Source organism: Dendrobates tinctorius, unplaced genomic scaffold (genome assembly GCF_039654945.1).
Source record: "Dendrobates tinctorius isolate UK_male_01 unplaced genomic scaffold, ASM3965494v1 ptg000196l, whole genome shotgun sequence".
NCBI lineage: Eukaryota > Metazoa > Chordata > Amphibia > Anura > Dendrobatidae > Dendrobates > Dendrobates tinctorius.
In genome coordinates, this window is record NW_027361863.1 from 26,530,192 (window position 1) to 26,553,935 (window position 23,744).

The window sequence follows — 23,744 nt, forward strand, 5'->3', positions numbered from 1 at the left end:
TTATAAGGCAACATTGTAGGCTTCTTATGGTAGTCGTACGTGGCCACTTTATGGTGCTATTATATCAGTGCTGTAATGTACAACTATGTGAGCATCTTATAGCAGCTCTATAAGGACACTGTATGGTTGTAGTACGTTGTGATTGGCATTGCACAATTATGTTTATGTTAGAGTTGAGCAAAAAGATTTGTGTCCAGGTCTGTCATCTGCTGCAGTTTTCACTTCTGTGGACGGCATCCTCAGTCGGGGGTCCTGGGCACCTTCTGGGCATTCCAGACCGGCAACCGTATGATGTCACAGGGTACAGGAAGTGCAAGAGATGCCCAGGATGACAGACCAAGAATGCAAAACACAGAACAAGAGAAGGTCTAATGTGGGAAGGCATCTTATGTGGGCACTACATGGCGGTATTATGTAGGCATCTAATGTGGGCACGACATGGCGGTATTATGTAGGCATCTTATGTGGTCACTACATGGCGGTATTATGTAGGCATCTAATGTGGGCACTACATGGCGGTATTTTGTAGGCATCTTATGTGGGCACTACATGGCGGTATTTTGTAGGCATCTAATGTGGGCACGACATGGCGGTATTATGTAGGCATCTTATGTGGTCACTACATGGCGGTATTATGTAGGTACTGTATTGTACTATTATGTAAGACTCCAATAGCAGTCATATATGTGCACTATATGGTGGTACTAGGAAGGTATCTTATGTGGGTACTAAATGATGGTATTATGTTGGCAATGTGCTAGTACAATTATGTAAGCTTCAAAAAGCAGTCTTAGATGGGCATTATATAGGGGTATTATGTAGTCACTGTATTATACTATTAGGTAAGCGTCTATTAGCAGTCTTATGTGGGCACTATATGGTGGTATTATGTAAACATTGTATTATACTATTAGGGAAGCGTCTAATAGCAGTTTTATGTGGGCACTATATGGTAGTATTATGTAAGAACTGTATTATACTATTATGTAAACTTCTAATAGCAGTTTTAGGTGGGCACTATATGGTGGTATTATGTAAGCACTGTATTGTACTATAGGTTAAGCATATAATAGCAGTTGTATAAGGGCAGTATATAGTGGTATTCTATACCATAAGTCTTGTATTTCACAGTTATGTAAGCATCTTATGTAGTCTCCATTATGGACCGTAGATGCCTCACTGACATCTCATGCAATGTCATCTATCTGGGCACCATACAGCGGTATCATTTAAGCACTATCATTTGAGATTTATTTCATTGTGCCGAAAATCTAATAATTTGTGTTTCGTGCACAATTAAAGGCCAATTCTTATGTTTGCCTCTGCCCTGATCCGGTAACACTCACCAGCAGGCAGTTGATGGGGTTTCCTCGCAGATCAGCGTCCGGAGCCTGCAGCAGGTGCCAGTCTCTCCCTTTATTGTACGTGATGAAAGTCTTTACCTGGCTGTCAGTCTTCTTGTTTGCCAGGAACATCCCCTTTATCCCTGCTACCTAGGAAAAATTGATGCAGCTGAAAAACAGATCAATCTGAGACAGGCTTTTAAGCTCGTCAGGCCGGCGGGGAGGCCGATCTGCAGCTGGAAGAATTGGTCAGATGTCAATATAGCAGCAGAGTGTGGAAGCGATGAATGCCAGAGGAGGAGAAGGAAAGTTCACCCTGCCGACACGCAGACCGCTCACCATGTAACGTGGAAGATGCCGAGAATAAAATGTTATCAGGGTAACGGTACATCTATTTGTCATTGGGTTTTTTTGCAATTTTTGTAAATATTTTATCAAAATCTGACACACATCGTGATTTGTAAATAAATACTGCACGATGGTGCACAAAGACTGCACTACTGATACAAATGATCACAACACGGTGCATGGCCATACAGGTACTGCTGGTGCCGGCTGTGCGGAGGCCTCGTCCAGTACAGGTACTGCTGGTGCCGGCTGTGCGGAGACCTCGTCCAGTACAGGTACTGCTGGTGCCGGCTGTGCGGAGGCCTCATCCAGTACAGGTACTGCTGGTGCCGGCTGTGCGGAGGCCTCGTCCAGTACAGGTACTGCTGGTGCCGGCTGTGCGGAGGCCTCGTCCAGTACAGGTACTGCTGGTACCGGCTGTGTGGAGACCTCGTCCAGTACAGGTACTGCTGGTGCCGGCTGTGCGGAGACCTCGTCCAGTACAGGTACTGCTGGTGCCGGCTGTGCGGAGACCTCGTCCAGTACAGGTACTGCTGGTGCCGGCTGTGCGGAGACCTCGTCCAGTACAGGTACTGCTGGTGCTGGCTGTGCGGAGGCCTCGTCCAGTACAGGTACTGCTGTTGCCGGCTGTGTGGAGACCTCGTCCAGTACAGGTACTGCTGGTGCCGGCTGTGCGGAGACCTCGTCCAGTACAGGTACTGCTGGTGCCGGCTGCGCGGAGGCCTCGTCCAGTACAGGTACTGCTAGTGCCGGCTGTGGGGAGGCCTCATCCAGTACAGGTACTGCTGGTGCCGGCTGTGCGGAGGCCTCGTCCAGTACAGGTACTGGTGGTGCCGGCTGTGCGGAGACCTCGTCCAGTACAGGTACTGCTGGTGCCGGCTGTGCGGAGGCCTCGTCCAGTACAGGCTCTGCTGGTGCGGGCTGTGCGGAGACCTCGTCCAGTACAGGTACTGCTGGTGCCGGCTGTGGGGAGGCCTCGTCCAGTACAGGCTCTGCTGGTGCGGGCTGTGCGGAGACCTCGTCCAGTACAGGTACTGCTGGTGCCAGCGGTGGGGAGGCCTCATCCAGTACAGGTACTGCTGGTGCCGGCTGTGCGGAGGCCTCGTCCAGTACAGGCTCTGCTGGTGCGGGCTGTGCGGAGACCTCGTCCAGTACAGGTACTGCTGGTGCCGGCTGTGCGGAGGCCTCGTCCACTACAGGTACTGCTAGTGCCGGCTGTGTGGAGGCCTCGTCCAGTACAGGTACTGCTGGTGCCGGCTGTGCGGAGGCCTCGTCCAGTAAAGGTACTGCTGTTGCCGGCTGTGCGGAGGCCTCGTCCACTACAGGTACTGCTAGTGCCGGCTGTGTGGAGGCCTCATCCAGTACAGGTACAGCTGGTGCCGGCTGTGCGGGGGCCTCGTCCAGTACAGGTACTGCTGGTGCCGGCTGTGCGGAGACCTCGTCCAGTACAGGTACTGCTGGTGCCGGCTGTGCGGAGACCTCGTCCAGTACAGGTACTGCTGGTGCCGGCTGTGCAGAGGCCTCATCCAGTACAGGTACTGCTGGTGCTGGCTGTGCAGAGGCCTCGTCCAGTACAGGTACTGCTGGTGCCGGCTGTGCGGAGACCTCGTCCAGTACAGGTACTGCTGGTGCCGGCTGTGCGGAGGCCTCGTCCAGTACAGGCTCTGCTGGTGCGGGCTGTGCGGAGACCTCGTCCAGTACAGGTACTGCTGGTGCCGGCTGTGGGGAGGCCTCGTCCAGTACAGGCTCTGCTGGTGCGGGCTGTGCGGAGACCTCGTCCAGTACAGGTACTGCTGGTGCCAGCTGTGGGGAGGCCTCATCCAGTACAGGTACTGCTGGTGCCGGCTGTGCGGAGGCCTCGTCCAGTACAGGCTCTGCTGGTGCGGGCTGTGCGGAGACCTCGTCCAGTACAGGTACTGCTGGTGCCGGCTGTGGGGAGGCCTCGTCCAGTACAGGCTCTGCTGGTGCGGGCTGTGCGGAGGCCTCGTCCAGTACAGGTACTGCTGGTGCCGGCTGTGCGGAGGCCTCATCCAGTACAGGTACTGCTGGTGCCGGCTGTGCGGAGGCCTCGTCCACTACAGGTACTGCTAGTGCCGGCTGTGGGGAGGCCTCATCCAGTACAGGTACTGCTGGTGCCGGCTGTGCGGAGGCCTCGTCCAGTACAGGTACTGCTGGTGCCGGCTGTGCGGAGGCCTCGTCCAGTACAGGTACTGCTGGTGCCGGCTGTGCGGAGGCCTCGTCCACTACAGGTACTGCTAGTGCCGGCTGTGTGGAGGCCTCGTCCAGTACAGGTACTGCTGGTGCCGGCTGTGCGGAGGCCTCGTCCAGTAAAGGTACTGCTGTTGCCGGCTGTGCGGAGGCCTCGTCCACTACAGGTACTGCTAGTGCCGGCTGTGTGGAGGCCTCATCCAGTACAGGTACAGCTGGTGCCGGCTGTGCAGGGGCCTCGTCCAGTACAGGTACTGCTGGTGCCGGCTGTGCGGAGACCTCGTCCAGTACAGGTACTGCTGGTGCCGCCTGTGCGGAGACCTCGTCCAGTACAGGTACTGCTGGTGCCGGCTGTGCGGAGACCTCGTCCAGTACAGGTACTGCTGGTGCCGGCTGTGCGGAGGCCTCATCCAGTACAGGTACTGCTGGTGCTGGCTGTGCAGAGGCCTCGTCCAGTACAGGTACTGCTGGTGCCGGCTGTGCGGAGACCTCGTCCAGTACAGGTACTGCTGGTGCCGGCTGTGCGGAGACCTCGTCCAGTACAGGTACTGCTGGTGCCGGCTGTGCGGAGGCCTCATCCAGTACAGGTACTGCTGGTGCCGGCTGTGCGGAGGCCTCGTCCAGTACAGGTACTGCTGGTGCCGGCTGTGCGGAGGCCTCGTCCATTACAGGTACTGCTGGTGCCGGCTGTGCAGAGGCCTCGTCCAGTACAGGTACTGCTGGTGCCGGCTGTGCGGAGGCCTTGTCCAGTACAGGCTCTGCTGGTGCTGGCTGTGCAGAGGCCTTGTCCAGTACAGGTACTGCTGGTGCCGGCTGTGCGGAGGCCTCGTCCAGTACAGGTACTGCTGGTGCCGGCTGTGCGGAGGCCTCTTCCAGTACAGGTACTGCTGGTGCCGGCTGTGCGGAGACCTCGTCCAGTACAGGTACTGCTGGAGCCGGCTGTGCGGAGACCTCGTCCAGTACAGGCTCTGCTGGTGCCGGCTGTGCGGAGACCTCGTCCAGTACAGGTACTGCTGGTGCCGGCTGTGCGGAGGCCTCATCCAGTACAGGTACTGCTGGTGCCGGCTGTGCGGAGGCCTCGTCCAGTACAGGTACTGCTGGTGCCGGCTGTGCGGAGACCTCGTCCAGTACAGGTACTGCTGGAGCCGGCTGTGCGGAGACCTCGTCCAGTACAGGTACTGCTGGTGCCGGCTGTGCGGAGGCCTCGTCCAGTACAGGCTCTGCTGGTGCGGGCTGTGCGGAGACCTCGTCCAGTACAGGTACTGCTGGTGCCGGCTGTGGGGAGGCCTCGTCCAGTACAGGCTCTGCTGGTGCGGGCTGTGCGGAGGCCTCGTCCAGTACAGGTACTGCTGGTGCCGGCTGTGCGGAGGCCTCATCCAGTACAGGTACTGCTGGTGCCGGCTGTGCGGAGGCCTCGTCCACTACAGGTACTGCTAGTGCCGGCTGTGGGGATGCCTCATCCAGTACAGGTACTGCTGGTGCCGGCTGTGCGGAGGCCTCGTCCAGTACAGGTATTGCTGGTGCCGGCTGTGCGGAGGCCTCGTCCAGTACAGGTACTGCTGGTGCCGGCTGTGCGGAGGCCTCGTCCACTACAGGTACTGCTAGTGCCGGCTGTGTGGAGGCCTCGTCCAGTACAGGTACTGCTGGTGCCGGCTGTGCGGAGGCCTCGTCCAGTAAAGGTACTGCTGTTGCCGGCTGTGCGGAGGCCTCGTCCACTACAGGTACTGCTAGTGCCGGCTGTGTGGAGGCCTCATCCAGTACAGGTACAGCTGGTGCCGGCTGTGCGGGGGCCTCGTCCAGTACAGGTACTGCTGGTGCCGGCTGTGCGGAGACCTCGTCCAGTACAGGTACTGCTGGTGCCGGCTGTGCGGAGGCCTCGTCCATTACAGGTACTGCTGGTGCCGGCTGTGCGGAGGCCTCGTCCAGTACAGGTACTGCTGGTGCCGGCTGTGCGGAGGCCTTGTCCAGTACAGGCTCTGCTGGTGCTGGCTGTGCAGAGGCCTTGTCCAGTACAGGTACTGCTGGTGCCGGCTGTGCGGAGGCCTCGTCCAGTACAGGTACTGCTGGTGCCGGCTGTGCGGAGACCTCGTCCAGTACAGGTACTGCTGGTGCCGGCTGTGCGGAGGCCTCATCCAGTACAGGTACTGCTGGTGCCGGCTGTGCGGAGGCCTCGTCCAGTACAGGTACTGCTGGTGCCGGCTGTGCGGAGGCCTCGTCCATTACAGGTACTGCTGGTGCCGGCTGTGCGGAGGCCTCGTCCAGTACAGGTACTGCTGGTGCCGGCTGTGCGGAGGCCTTGTCCAGTACAGGCTCTGCTGGTGCTGGCTGTGCAGAGGCCTTGTCCAGTACAGGTACTGCTGGTGCCGGCTGTGCGGAGGCCTCGTCCAGTACAGGTACTGCTGGTGCCGGCTGTGCGGAGGCCTCTTCCAGTACAGGTACTGCTGGTGCCGGCTGTGCGGAGACCTCGTCCAGTACAGGTACTGCTGGAGCCGGCTGTGCGGAGACCTCGTCCAGTACAGGCTCTGCTGGTGCCGGCTGTGCGGAGACCTCGTCCAGTACAGGTACTGCTGGTGCCGGCTGTGCGGAGGCCTCATCCAGTACAGGTACTGCTGGTGCCGGCTGTGCGGAGGCCTCGTCCAGTACAGGTACTGCTGGTGCCGGCTGTGCGGAGACCTCGTCCAGTACAGGTACTGCTGGAGCCGGCTGTGCGGAGACCTCGTCCAGTACAGGTACTGCTGGAGCCGGCTGTGCGGAGACCTCGTCCAGTACAGGTACTGCTGGTGCCGGCTGTGCGGAGACCTCGTCCAGTACAGGTACTGCTGGTGCCGGCTGTGCGGAGACCTCGTCCAGTACAGGTACTGCTGGAGCCGGCTGTGCGGAGACCTCGTCCAGTACAGGTACTGCTGGTGCCGGCTGTGCGGAGGCCTCATCCAGTACAGGTACTGCTGGTGCCGGCTGTGCGGAGGCCTCATCCAGTACAGGTACTGCTGGTGCTGGCTGTGCAGAGGCCTCATCCAGTACAGGTACTGCTGGTGCCGGCTGTGCGGAGGCCTCATCCAGTACAGGTACTGCTGGTGCTGGCTGTGCAGAGGCCTCGTCCAGTACAGGTACTGCTGGTGCCGGCTGTGCGGAGACCTCGTCCAGTACAGGTACTGCTGGTGCCGGCTGTGCGGAGACCTCGTCCAGTACAGGTACTGCTGGTGCCGGCTGTGCGGAGGCCTCATCCAGTACAGGTACTGCTGGTGCCGGCTGTGCGGAGGCCTCGTCCAGTACAGGTACTGCTGGTGCCGGCTGTGCGGAGGCCTCGTCCATTACAGGTACTGCTGGTGCCGGCTGTGCGGAGGCCTCGTCCAGTACAGGTACTGCTGGTGCCGGCTGTGCGGAGGCCTTGTCCAGTACAGGCTCTGCTGGTGCTGGCTGTGCAGAGGCCTTGTCCAGTACAGGTACTGCTGGTGCCGGCTGTGCGGAGGCCTCGTCCAGTACAGGTACTGCTGGTGCCGGCTGTGCGGAGGCCTCTTCCAGTACAGGTACTGCTGGTGCCGGCTGTGCGGAGACCTCGTCCAGTACAGGTACTGCTGGAGCCGGCTGTGCGGAGACCTCGTCCAGTACAGGCTCTGCTGGTGCCGGCTGTGCGGAGACCTCGTCCAGTACAGGTACTGCTGGTGCCGGCTGTGCGGAGGCCTCATCCAGTACAGGTACTGCTGGTGCCGGCTGTGCGGAGGCCTCGTCCAGTACAGGTACTGCTGGTGCCGGCTGTGCGGAGACCTCGTCCAGTACAGGTACTGCTGGAGCCGGCTGTGCGGAGACCTCGTCCAGTACAGGTACTGCTGGAGCCGGCTGTGCGGAGACCTCGTCCAGTACAGGTACTGCTGGTGCCGGCTGTGCGGAGACCTCGTCCAGTACAGGTACTGCTGGTGCCGGCTGTGCGGAGACCTCGTCCAGTACAGGTACTGCTGGAGCCGGCTGTGCGGAGACCTCGTCCAGTACAGGTACTGCTGGTGCCGGCTGTGCGGAGGCCTCATCCAGTACAGGTACTGCTGGTGCCGGCTGTGCGGAGGCCTCATCCAGTACAGGTACTGCTGGTGCTGGCTGTGCAGAGGCCTTGTCCAGTACAGGTACTGCTGGTGCCGGCTGTGCGGAGGCCTCGTCCAGTACAGGCTCTGCTGGTGTCGGCTGTGCGGAGGCCTCTTCCAGTACAGGTACTGCTGTTTTACACCTCTGTATATCCGGAGTACAAAGGAGCATGACACATTGTTGAAAACATCGCTGTTATACAGCCTTGTGCATGAGTGCTGAAGCCACTAAACATGTACGACGCCAGAAACCGAGACCCAGAGTAACAGGACCATTAGGATCAGATATCCACCTACAGTATATGCTTCCCATAAAAACGTCCTTATAGCATTATTAATCACTAGTGATGACTGCCCAGAATTAGCAGTCGTGTGTGTACATAAGTAATAACATTATTTGGGGCCATTATGTGACATACTGTATATCCTGCATTTTCAACACTTCCTCCTCTGCAGGCTCAATAATTGATTTTCAGTTGCATCTTAGCTAGTGGATAGAGTTTAGCAGCTTTTATTGTCTACCATACACAGCACACAAAGTGAGGAGGGATTCCTGCTCTCCTGTTTCTACAAATCACATGTTCAGAAGCAGCAGCAGCAGCATGGAGGACATTATGTAGCAGTACTGAGAAATTTCTCTGTGAATCCAACTTTGTAGTGATATAAACACTTACTAGAAAGAAGCAGCAGCATGGATGACATTATACAGCAGTATTGAGAAATGTAGCTGTGAAGCCAGATCAGGAATACGATGAACACTTACTAGAAAGCAGCATCATGGAGAACATTATATATCAGTATTGAACAGTACAGCTGTGAATCCAACTATGGGGTGAGATAAAATCCCTACTAGAAATAAACAGCAGCATGGATGACATTATGCAGTAGTTATGAGAAATTTATCCAAATATGGGGTGAGATGAACACTTACTAGAAAGCAGCAGTATGGAGAACATTATGTATCAGTACTGAACAGTACAGCTGTGAATCCAGCTCTGGGTTGCGATAAAACACTTACAAAAAAGCAGCAGTACTTGTGACAAAGTTGTGCAGGTGAAACATACGTCGAGGCTTCTGCTGTACACTCCCTTGTGTGCTCATGGGCTGCCAAACATCATGTCTCAAGGTAATTTTCCCTTATAATCATGCGACATTAATGGGATCTGTATATTTCTTGGTGGGGTTGAGATGGTGCAATTATCTGACCTTTCTATTTCTGCCTCATGTGAATGTAAGCTTGGAGTTCACATCCTTCAAAAATCAGCAGAAAAATAAGGTCAGACATCCATCTCGTGGGAACTTTACCCCTTCGTACAGAACCAGTCAAAAGTTTTGAAAAACCTGTTCTTTCAGTGATTTTCCTTGCTCTTATTGGAACGTGCACATCGTAGATTCAGCCAGAAAGCAGCAAAACCATGAAGATGTGGAAACTCTCTGCCGTTTCATCAGGTCTTCACCTGGAATGGCTTACAACAAACCTGAAGGTGTTTCCAGAGGTGAAGAGCATGTGTTGGATGCTTTGCCTTCACGTTGAGTCCTACTGATCCCAAAACATCACAACTGGGTTGAGGTCGGTGATAGTGGAGGTCGTGTCATCTGACACAGCCTGCGTCACTCTTCTTCTTGGTTACAAAGTCCTCACATAGTTTGCATGAGTTTTAGATCATTGCCCTGCTGCAAAACAAATGATGGTCCCGTTAAGTTCAGACCAGATAGAATGGTGGTCGCTGCAGAACGCTGTGGTATCCATGCTGGGTAGGTGTCTTGAATTTCAAAACATTACCATCATTTTCACTAGCATATTCCCCCCACCACCACGATCATGCTTTCCCTCCACACTTCACGGTGGGCATCACACATGTAGAAACAATCTTCTCACCTTTTATGGAGATGGTAATTGGTACAAGAAATCTCAAATTTTAACTCCTCAAACCACATCACAGATTCCGCCAACTTTGTTTCCAGCCCTTGTGTTGTCTGGCCCAAACATATCTCTTCTTCTTGTTTACAGTCCTCAGTAGTGGCTTCTACTCTAAAAGCATCTACTCATAGTGCGCTCTTGACAGATGAAGTTGAGTTGTGTTTACTCCTTGATGTCTGATCATCATTTATGGGGATGTTATATGAGGAGCTATTAATTTGTCTTTCCACGACTGGCAACTTTGATAAACTTATCCTCTGCAGCAGAGGTAATTCTTGGAATGAATTAGTGGTGGAATAGGGCTCAGTACTGTATGGAGTTGTATACCAACATTACCTCTGTAAATAACACCTGAAGACAGCATTTCCCAATCAATTCCAAAACAAGGGAGACATATCTATGAGCCACGGCGACATACCTCATAGAGGTCGATCATTACATTTCCTTCCGGACCCTTGATGCTCTTCACATTTTCCAGAGCGAGCGTGAAGAAAATCCCCCGAGTGTCGGAGATGTAGAGGTTATATGTCTCGTTTTGGTTCCATTCTTGAATAGCAACAAACACTTGGTTTTCATCAGTGCTGATCACATGCATGTCCTGCGGAGAGAAGCCGGCGGTATTATTACAAGCCATGTATTACAAGCTGGGATTGCTCTCAGTGATGATGAACAATTGGAGTGAAGTTTATTAAACTGTTGATTAAGGAAATACTTTGGGAACATCTGATACATTGTGTCTTCTCCAATGGCAAAACAATGGGAGAATGGTGGGGCGAAAATATGTCTGTGGACCCTGATGTTTGATGTAGTATTGATACGTATAACCCTTCACATTCTCATCAGTGACAGAACATTCATCATGAGGCCAAGACAATAACAGAGTGCAGCAAAAGAGCAACCTTTCCAAGGGGAGGCTGAATCAGCGAGGTGTATTCATCAATTTCTCACCCAACAGAAGGAGGGAAATACTGTAACTATCACAGTAACAGATTGTAAAGATAAAAAATACACCAAGAAGGTAACATGAGCTCCAGGAATGAATGTAGTCATAATGATGTAATACAACAAAGGGGATGAAACATATTGCTTCAATATTCACATCATAAAGAATATAACTACTATAATACTGCTCCTATGCACAAGAATATAACTACTATAATACTGCATCTATGTACAAGAATATAACTACTATAATACTGCCCCTATATACAAGAATATAACTACTATAATACTGCCCCTATGTACAAGAATATAACTACTATAATACTGCCCCTATGTACAAGAATATATCTACTATAATACTGCCCCTATGTACAAGAATATAACTACAATAATACTGCCCCTTATGTGCAAGAATATAACTACTATAATACTGTCCCTATATACAAGAATATAACTACTATAATACTGCTCCCTATGTACAAGAATATAACTACTATAATACTGCTCCTATGTTGAAGAATATAACTACTATAATACTGCTCCTATGTATAAGAATATAACTACTATAATACTGCTCCTATATACAAGAATATAACTACTATAATACTGCTCCTATGCACAAGAATATAACTACTATAATACTGTCCCTATATACAAGAATATAACTACTATAATACTGCTCCCTATGTACAAGAATATAACTACTATAATACTGCTCCTATGTACAAGAATATAACTACTATAATACTGCTCCTATGTTGAAGAATATAACTACTATAATACTGCTCCTATGTATAAGAATATAACTACTATAATACTGCTCCTATATACAAGAATATAACTACTATAATACTGCTCCTATATACAAGAATATAACTACTATAATACTGCCCCTATGTACAAGAATATAACTACTATAATACTGCCCCTATGTGCAAGAATATAACTACTATAATACTGCTCCTATGTACAAGAATATAACTACAATAATACTGCCCCTATGTACAAGAATATAACTACTATAATACTGCTCCTATGTACAAGAATATAACTACTATAATACTGCCCCTATGTACAAGAATATAACTACTATAATACTGCCCATATATACAAGAATATAACTACTAAAATACTGCCCCTATGTACAAGAATATAACTACTATAATACTGCCCCTTATGTGTAAGAATATAACTACTATAATACTGTCCCTATATACAAGAATATAAATACTATAATACTGCTACCTATGTACAAGAATATAACTACTATAATACTGCTCCTATGTACAAGAATATAACTACAATAATACTGCCCCTATGTACAAGAATATAACTACTATAATACTGCTCCTATGTACAAGAATATAACTACAATAATACTGCACCTATATACAAGAATATAACTACTATAATACTGCCCCTATGTACAAGAATATGACTACTATAATACTGCTCCTATGTACAAGAATATAACTACTATAATACTGCTCCTATGTACAAGAATATAACTACTATAATACTGCCCCTATGTACAAGAACATAACTACTATAATACTGCCCCTATGTACAAGAATATCACTACTATAATACTGCCACTATATACAAGAATATAACTACTATAATACTGCCCCTATGTACAAGAATATAATTACTATAATACTGCCCCTATGCACAAGAATATAACAACTATAATATTGCTCCTATGTACAAGAATATAACTACTATAATACTGCCACTATATACAAGAATATAACTACTATAATACTGCCCCTATGTACAAGAATATAGCTACTATAATACTGCCCCTATGTACAAGAATATCACTGCTACCGTAGACCTGCAGATTTACCTGCGGATTTTACAAAATCCGCGTGGCCAAATCTACACCCCAATCCGCAGTGTGTGCACATACCCTAATACTGCCCCCTATGTACGAGCGTACAAGAATATAACTACTATAATACTGCTCCTATGTACAAGAATATAACTACTATAACACTGCTCCTATATACAAGAATATAACTACTATAATACTGCTCCTATGTACAAGAATATAACTACTATAATACTGCTCCTATGTACAAGAATATAGCTACTATAATACTGCCTCTATGTACAAGAAAATAAATACTATAATACTGCTTCCTATGTACAAGAATATAACTACTATAATACTGCCCCTATGTGCAAGAATATAACTTCTATAATACTGCCCCATATGTACAAGAATATAACTACTATAATACTGCCCCTATGTACAAGAATATAACTACTATAATACTGCCCCTATATACAAGAATATAACTACTATAATACTGCTCCGTATGTACAAGAATATAACTACTATAATACTGCTCCGTATGTACAAGAATATAACTACTATAATACTGCCCCCTATGTACAAGAATATAACTACTATAATACCGCCCCTATGTACAAGATTATAATTACTATAATACCGCTCCTATATACAAGAAAATAACTATCATAATACTGCCCCCTATGTACAAAAATATAATTACTATAATACTGCCCCCATGTACAAGAATATAACTACTATAATACTGCCCCCTATGTACAAGAATATAACTACTATAATACCGCCCCTATGTACAAGAATATAATTACTATAATACCGCTCCTATGTACAAGAATATAACTACCATATTACTGCCTCCTATGCACAAGAATATAGCTACCATAATACTGTCCCTATGTACAAGAATATAATTACTATAACACCGCCCCATGAACAAGAATATAGCTACTATAATAATGCCCCTATGTACAAGAATATAACTACTATAATACTGCCTCCTATGTACAAGAATATAACTACTATAATACTGCTCCTATGTATGAGAATAAAACTACTATAATACTGCCCTTATGTACAAGAATATAACTAATATAGTACTGCCCCATATGTACATGAATATAACTACTATAATACTGCTCCAATGTACAAGAATATAACTACTATAATACTACTCCTAAGTACAAGAATATAACTACTATAATACTGCCCCCTATGTACAAGAATATAACTACTATAATACTGCTCCTATGTACAAGAATATAACTACTATAATACTGCCCCTATGTACAAGAATATAACTACCATAATACTGCTCCTATGTACAAGAATATAACTACTATAAAACTGCCCACTATGTACAAGAATATTACTACTATAATACTGCTCCTATGTACAAGAATATAACTACTATAATACTGCTCCTATGTACAAGAATATAACTACTATAATACTGCCTCCTATGTACAAGAATATAACAACTATAATTCTGCCCCCTATGTACAAGAATATAACTACTATAATACTGCTCCAATGTACAAGAATATAACTACTATAATACTACTCCTAAGTACAAGAATATAACTACTATAATACTGCCCCCTATGTACAAGAATATAACTACTATAATACTGCTCCTATGTACAAGAATATAACTACTATAATACTGCCCCTATGTACAAGAATATAACTACTATAATACTGCTCCTATGTACAAGAATATAACTACTATAAAACTGCCCACTATGTACAAGAATATTACTACTATAATACTGCTCCTATGTACAAGAATATAACTACTATAATACTGCTCCTATGTACAAGAATATAACTACTATAATACTGCCTCCTATGTACAAGAATATAACAACTATAATTCTGCCCCTTATGTACAAGAATATAACTACTATAATACTGCCCCTATGTACAAGAATATAACTACTATGATACTGCCCCTATGTACAAGAATATAACTACCATAATACTGCTCCTATGTACAAGAATATAATTACTATAATACTGCTCCTATGTACAAGAATATAACTACTATAAAACTGCCCCCTATGTACAAGAATATTACTACTATAATACTGCTCCTATGTACAAGAATATAACTACTATAATACTGCTCCTATGTACAAGAATATAACTACTATAATATTGCTCCTATGTACAAGAATATAACTACTACAATACTGCCACTATATACAAGAATATAACTACTATAATACTACTCCTATGTACAAGAATATAACTACTATAATACTGCCCCTATGTACAAGAATATAGCTACTATAATACTGCCCCTATGTACAAGAATATCACTGCTACCGTAGACCTGCAGATTTACCTGCGGATTTTACAAAATCCGCGTGGCCAAATCTGCACCCCAATCCGCAGCGTGTCCACATACCCTAATACTGCCCCCTATGTACGAGCGTACAAGAATATAACTACTATAATACTGCTCCTATGTACAAGAATATAACTACTATAACACTGCTCCTATATACAAGAATATAACTACTATAATACTGCTCCTATATACAAGAATATAACTACTCTAATACTGCAACTATGTACAAGAATATAGCTACTATAATACTGCCTCTATGTACAAGAATATAACTACTATAATACTGCCCCTATGTACAAGAATATAACTACTATAATACTGCCCCCTATGTACAAGAATATAACTACTATAATACTGCCCCTATGTACAAGAATATAACTACTATAGCACAGCTCCTATGTACAAGACTATAACTACTATAATACTGCCCCTATATACAAGAATATAACTACTATAATACTGCTCTGTATGTACAAGAATATAACTACTATAATACTGCTCCGTATGTACAAGAATATAACTACTATAATACTGCCCCCTATGTACAAGAATATAACTACTATAATACCGCCCCTATGTACAAGATTATAATTACTATAATACCGCTCCTATATACAAGAATATAACTACCATAATACTGCCCCTATGTACAAAAATATAATTACTATAATACTGCCCCCATGTACAAGAATATAACTACTATAATACTGCCCCCTATGTACAAGAATATAACTACTATAATACCGCCCCTATGTACAAGAATATAATTACTATAATACCGCTCCTATGTACAAGAATATAACTACCATATTACTGCCTCCTATGCACAAGAATATAGCTACCATAATACTGTCCCTATGTACAAGAACATAATTACTATAACACCGCCCCATGAACAAGAATATAGCTACTATAATAATGCCCCTATGTACAAGAATATAACTACTATAATACTGCCTCCTACGTACAAGAATATAACTACTATAATACTGCTCCTATGTATGAGAATATAACTACTATAATACTGCCCTTATGTACAAGAATATAACTAATATAGTACTGCCCCATATGTACATGAATATAACTACTATAATACTGCTCCAATGTACAAGAATATAACTACTATAATACTACTCCTATGTACAAGAATATAACTACTATAATACTGCCCCCTATGTACAAGAATATAACTACTATAATACTGCTCCTATGTACAAGAATATAACTACTATAATACTGCCCCTATGTACAAGAATATAACTACCATAATACTGCTCCTATGTACAAGAATATAATTACTATAATACTGCTCCTATGTACAAGAATATAACTACTATAAAACTGCCCCCTATGTACAAGAATATTACTACTATAATACTGCTCCTATGTACAAGAATATAACTACTATAATACTGCTCCTATGTACAAGAATATAACTACTATAATACTGCCTCCTATGTACAAGAATATAACAACTATGATTCTGCCCCCTATGTACAAGAATATAACTACTATAATACTGCCCCTATGTACAAGAATATAACTACTATAATACTGTCCTCATGTACAAGAATATAACTACTATAATACTGCTCCCTATGTACAAGAATACAACTACTATAATACTGCTCCCTATGTACAAGAATATTATTACTATAATACAGCTCCTATGTACAAGAATATAACTACTATAATACTGCCCCCTATGTACAAGAATATAACTACTAGAATACTGCTCCATATGTACAAGAATATAACTACTATAATACTGCCCCCTATGTACAAGAATATAACTACTATAATACCGCCCCTATGTACAAGAAAATAATTACTATAATACCGCTCCTATATACAAGAATATAACTACCATAATACTGCCCCTGTGTACAAAAATATAACTACTATAATACTGCCCCCTATGTACAAGAATATAACTACTATAATACTGCTCCATATTTACAAGAATATAGCTACTATAATACTGCCCCCTATGTACAAGAATATAACTACTATAATACCCCCTATGTACAAGAATATAATTACTATAATACCGCTCCTATGTACAAGAATATAACTACTATAATACTGCCTCCTATGCACAAGAATATAGCTACCATAATACTGTCCCTCTGTACAAGAATATAATTACTATAATACCGCCCCTATGTACAAGAATATAACTACTATAATACTGCCCCTATGTACAAGAATATAACTACTATAATACTGCTCCCTATGTACAAGAATATAACTACTATAATACTGCTCCCTATGTACAAGAATATAACTACTATAATACTGCCCCTATGTACAAGAATATAACTACTATAATAGTGCCCCTATATACTAGAATATAACTACTATAATAATGCCCCTATGTACAAGAATATAACTACTATAATACTGCTCCTATGTACAAGAATATAACTACTATAATACTGCCCACTATGTACAAGAATATAACTACTATAATACCGTTCCTATGTACAAGAATATAACTACTATAATACTGCCCCTATGTACAAAAATATAACTACTATAATACTGCTCCTATGTACAAGAATATAACTACTATAATAAAGCCCACTATGCACAAGAATAGAACCACTATAATACTTTTCCTATGTACAGGAATATAACTACTATAATACTGCCCCTATGTACAAGAATATAAGTACTATAATACTGCTACTATGTACAAGAATATAACTATTATAATACTGCCCCTATGTAAAAGAATATAACTACTATAATATTGCCCCTACTGTATGTACAAGAATATAACTACTATAATACTGCTCCCTATGTACAAGAATATAACTACTATAATACTGCTCCTATGTACAAGAATATAACTACTATAATACTGCCGCATGTACAAGAATATAACTACTATAATACTGCCCCCTATGTACAAGAATATAACTACTATAATACTGCTCCTATGTACAAGAATATAACTACTATAATACTGCCCCTATGTACAATAATATTACTACTATAATACTGCTCCTATGTACAGGAATATAACTACTATAATACTGCTCCTATGTGCAAGAATATAACTACTATAATACTGCCCCTATGTACAAGAATATAACTACTATAATACTGCTCCGTATGCACAAGAATATAACTACTATAATACTGCCCCTATGTACAAGAATATAACTACTATAATACTGTCCCCATGTACAAGAATATAACTACTATAATACTGCTCCCTATGTAGAAGAATACAACTACTATAATACTGCTCCCTATGTGCAAGAATATAATTACTATAATACCGCTCCTATATACAAGAATATAACTACTATAATACTTCCCCCTATGTACAAGAATATAACTACTATAATACTGCTCCGTATGCACAAGAATATAACTACTATAATACTGCCCCCTATGTACAAGAATATAACTACTATAATACCGCCCCTATTTACAAGAAAATAATTACTATAATACCGCTCCTATATACAAGAATATAACTACCATAATACTGCCCCCTATGTACAAAAATATAATTACTATAATACTGCCCCTATGTACAAGAATATAACTACTATAATACTGCCCCCTATGTACAAGAATATAACTACTATAATACCGCCCCTATGTACAAGAATATAATTACTATAATACCGCTCCTATGTACAAGAATATAACTACTATAATACTGCCTCCTATGCACAAGAATATAGCTACCATAATACTGTCCCTATGTACACGAATATAATTACTATAATAGCGCCCCTATGTACAAGAATATAACTACTATAATACTGCCCCTATATACTAGAATATAACTACTATAATAATGCCCCTATGTACAAGAATATAACTACTATAATACTGCCCCCTATGTACAAGAATATAATTACTATAATACTGCCCCTATGTACAAGAATATAACTACTATAATAATGCCCCTATGTACAAGAATATAACTACTATAATACTGCCCCTATGTACAAGAATATAACTGCTAAAATACTGCCCCTATGTACAAGAATATAACTACTATAATACTGCTCCTATGTACAAGAATATAACTACTATAGTACCGTTCCTGTGTACAAGAATATAGCTACTATAATACTGCCCCTATGTACAAGAATATAACTACTATAATACTGCTCCTATGTACAAGAATATAACTACTATAATACTGCCTCCTAGCTGTGAGGTTGTGTGTTTGTAGCTCTCCTGATGTCTGGAGCAAGCCCAGGGGGAGGCCACCCTGGGCGTGGTAACTCCCCAAGCAAGGCCCAGGCTTCCAGGCCTACACTTGGAAGTAAGGCCTCTTTCACACTTCCGTTTTTTACAATCAGTCACAATCCGCAAGGTTTTGAAAAAAAACGGATCCTCAAATTTTTTTTGAGGATCCGTTTTTTTCCCATTGACTTGCATTAATGGCGGATTGTGACGGATTGCTGTCCGTTGCATCCGTTTTTTGTGAGGATCCGCCAAAAGTTGCTGTCCGTCACCATCCTCAAAAATTTCAAAACGGAGCTTGTAACGTTTTTTTCTCTGGCGGATCCTGCAAACACTGATTTAACCCGAATTTCTTTCTGGGTGCCGGACAAAAAAAAAAATTCTCTCTCTCTCTCTCTCTCTCTCTCTCTCTCTCCCCTTCCTTCCCGGCCAGCGATTCCTTTAAATTTCTTCATTTTCAGGATCCGTCTGAAAACGGATCCTGTGCCATCCGTTCACATCAGTTGAGAACGGATCCGCTTGTCCGCCTTTTTGGCGGATTATAACTGATGCAAATAACTGAAGTGTGAAAGAGGCCTAACACTCAAGTTGTGTCTAAGGCGGATTCAAGTCCCAAAGTTGTTTCTGAGGGAAAGAAAGCTCAGAATGGAAGTAGCAGTAGCAGCAAGAAAGATGAAGCTGTGAAAGTGCAAAAAGTAACGGAACAAGGAAAAGCCATGGCTGTGGGTAAGAAAGTTCCAGTTAAGCAGACGGCCAGACAAGGCCAGCAGAGTGAAGGACAACTAGGAGAAATCCAGAAGAAATCTACTGGTGAGGAGCTGAATGGAGGAAAGCAGCCTGCAGCTCAGGAGGTGCCATCACCATCTTCAGGTGTGCAGCTGACTCCCAGCAGACAGAGGAGAACCTCACTGGAGAGACAGACGCTCCAGGAGAACCCGCAGCAGAAGCATGTGGTGGCCAGCATGGTGAGCTCTGGGCGCACAAGGTCGCAGTCAGGTGGCAGCAGTAAAAGTGCTGTGGAGCCTGGAGCCACGAAACCAGCAGTGGTGAAAGTTAAGGAGACGTCTGGTTTCAAGCATCCAGGGACATTGCTGAAAGCAGGATCCCAGGAGGGGACGCCATGTGTACCTGAGCTTCAGGTCGCAGAGGAGATCCCAGGACTGGTCAAGAGGCTCGGTGAGTTACAGCAGCACAAAGACTTGCTGCAGAAACAAATAGACATGGGCTATAATGTAAAGGCTGCTAATCCTGGTGGAGATCACACCTTTTGTGATCAGACTCTGAACATGCTTGGCATACAGCTGGCAAAAGTGGTGACGGACATGGACTGTGTCCTAGAGAAGATGGGGCCCCTGGCAGAGACTTATAGGAACTAGGAACTGTTTATGTCACACAAGCAGGACTCTGCAGGTTCCAGCTCAGACATTGTCCCAGGTGGGCCTCAGAAGCCGGTGCGGCCAGTGCTGCAGCCTGCAAGTTTCTGCTTCCAAAAGGGTCAAATACTGCAGCCGCAGCAGCCTGCGGCAGACCCCAAGCAGCAGCATGTTATGCAGATTCCAGCAGGTGTACCACAAGTCTCAGAATGCCCAGGACAGCAGCCTCCAGCAGATTCCAAGCAGCAGCATGGACTGCACTTTCCAGCAGAGGGACTACAAGTCTCAGAATGCCAAGCACAACAGTTGGGCAGTGGACATGTGCCGGTCATTACTGATGGTGCCCAGCAGGGCTCTGATACTGGGGATAACCGTGCTGTATCTGGGGGGTTGGGGGCTTGGGGGAGCACAGTATCTTTGGTGGACGCTGCACAGTCTGATAATGACATTGATGATAACAATGTGCGTGATAATGTCTGTGATTTCCCCCCTTTAATTTCGAGCACACAAGGTGTGGCTGCCCCTCCTGCTGCAGACCTTCACCCCGTCAGTCAACCCAATGTGACCCCGCACGGTCCCCCCAGTAATGACTGGAGTCGTGGTGCTCCGTCCTTTACCTCTGGTACCAATTATACAGGCCAGGAGTTTAAACGGAAAAACGTTGTGCGTTTCCGGCACAGAGGTGCCAAGGAGGACCTGCCAGACAGGAGGTTTGTCGTCAGGGAGCTCTTGTGCCACCAGATGGGGTTTGTGCCAGTCAGCATCCTGGCAGTGATTAATCTTCCATCTTCCAGACAGGCAGGGCTATGATGTCAGCTTTAAGCTCATGTCTGACCTGGACAGATTCTGGTCTAGTTTCCCCAAGTTTAGAGACACGGAGGGCTGGAGTAAGTTCAGCTTTATTCCTATCTCTAAGCCAGATACTGTCACCGTAAATGTCATCTTCTGGAATGAGTCTGTTCCCCCGCAGGACATTGTGGTGTGGCTCCGGAGGCATTGTGACCTGGTCTCTGACCTCACCAAAAGCAGAGACAGTGATGGGATCTGGACGGGAGGGTGGCGGGTTTTGGTGAAACTGCGCCAATGCAATAACATCACGGCCCATTTACCCAACTCCTTCTTTATTGGGAGGGAGAGGGGTGTGTGTTTCTATCCTGGGCAGCCTCGTAAGTGCTTTAAATGTGGCAAGGCAGGTCACCTGGCAAATACCTGTACTGTGGTGAAGTGCAGCCTTTGTGGGGAGGTCGGCCATCCAGCTGCAGACTGCCAGAACGTCAGGTGCAACCTCTGTGGGAAGATCGGTCACCCTCACAGGGACTGTCCAGACGCCTGGCACAATATCTGTAAGGACTTTCCTGACGAGGACTTGGTGGCAGGGGCAGAGATTCTGGAGGAGGCAGCTCTACTGTCAGGGGAAATACTGACCAGATCAGAGGTCCACCAGGGGTCTACTCAGCTAACACCAGAGCAGCAGGGTTCAGGGAGAGAACAGGGGAGTATGGAGGTTGTACCTCAGGGGCAGCGGTCACAGGAAGGCATTACTTCAGTGCTACCATCTGTGTCTGAAGAGTATAGCAATAATCAGAAAAGGAAGAAAAAGGACAAGGCCTCCCGTAAACCTGAGGGGTATGACACTGGCCAAGGAGCCGGGAAGAAATTCCAGAGTTCTGCAGGTGTAATGGTCGTATCTAACAGGTTTGATGTTCTGTCTGAGTCTGACGGCGATTTTGAAGATGACTTTAAAAGAATTGACGCAGAGTGTGATAAGGACGTAGAGGACTGTCCTCCGCCAAAGCGGAAGCCCTTACCTGAGGACACTCGAGTAGAGTCTGAGATGGAGACCGGTGGTGAACAGAATAACTCCGACTCAGATCTGTGACGCTGTCAACCAGATAATGTCCAAACTCAGATAGGAAAAATCATTAGGAGAAATTAGGAAATGTTAAGATAGTGAAGGATGAGTCACTGGGTAGGAACATGATGGGCTCTGTTTGTAAAGTGTTTTTTTTTTTTGTTTTTTTTTCCCATTTCTTTTTTTTTCTCTCCTCAACTAGGAGTATGGACTCTAAGTTAATTTGATATGTATAAACTGGATATGTAATGAATGTATGTACAAACCTAGAATTCAGTTTTGCATTTACTGGAGGAATGTTATTTGTATTTGGTTTTTACAATAAAAATTGCCCCTATGTACAAGAATATAACTATTATAATACTGCCCACTATGTACAAGAATATAACTACTATAATACTGCCCACTATGTACAAGAATATAACTACTATAATACTGCTCCTATGTACAAGAATATAACTACTATAATACTGCTCCTATGTACAAGAATATAACTACTATAATACTGCCCACTATGTACAAGAATATAACCACTATAATACTGTTCCTATGTACAAGAATATAACCACTATAATACTGCTCCTATGTACAAGAATATAACTACTATAATACTGCCCCTATGTACAAGAATATAACTACTATAATACTGCTCCCTATGTACAAGAATATAACTACTATAATACTGCTCCTATGTACAAGAATATAACTACTATAATACTGCTCCTATGTACAAGAATATAACTACTATAATACTGCTCCTATGTACAAGAATATAACTACTATAATACAGCTCCTATGTACAAGAATATAACTACTATAATACTGCCCCTATGTACAAGAATATAACTACTGTAATACTGCTCCTATGTACAAGAATATAACTACTATAATACTGCCCACTATGTACAAGAATATAACCACTATAATACTGTTCCTATGTACAAGAATACAACCACTATAATACTGCTCCTATGTACAAGAATATAACTACTATAATATTGCTACTATGTACAAGAATATAACTACTATAATACTGCCCTCTATGTACAAGAATATAACCACGATAATACTGCTCCCATGTACAAGAATATAACTACTATAATACTGCTCCTATGTACAAGAATATAACTGCTATAATACTGACCCTATGTACAGGAATATACCTACTATAATACTGCCTCCTATATACAAGAATATAACTACTATAATACTGCTCCCTATGTACAAGAATATAACTACTATAATACTGCCCCCTATGTACAAGAATATAACTACTATAATACTGCTCCTATGT

General features: G+C 44.8%; 1 protein-coding gene across 10 annotated transcripts in view; it reads right to left on the bottom strand.

Annotated features, from left to right (window-relative positions):
- SORCS1 (sortilin related VPS10 domain containing receptor 1) overlaps nt 1–23,744 on the bottom strand; it is a 955,194-nt gene that overhangs the window by 236,642 nt on the left and 694,808 nt on the right. For all 10 annotated transcript variants that reach the window (XM_073553077.1, XM_073553078.1, XM_073553082.1 and 7 more), the window contains exons 9-10: nt 10,312–10,491; nt 1,347–1,493 (exon numbers count right to left, since the gene is read on the bottom strand). In XM_073553077.1, coding sequence (XP_073409178.1) covers nt 1,347–1,493; nt 10,312–10,491 — 327 coding nt within the window. The remainder of the gene's footprint in view (nt 1–1,346; nt 1,494–10,311; nt 10,492–23,744) is intronic.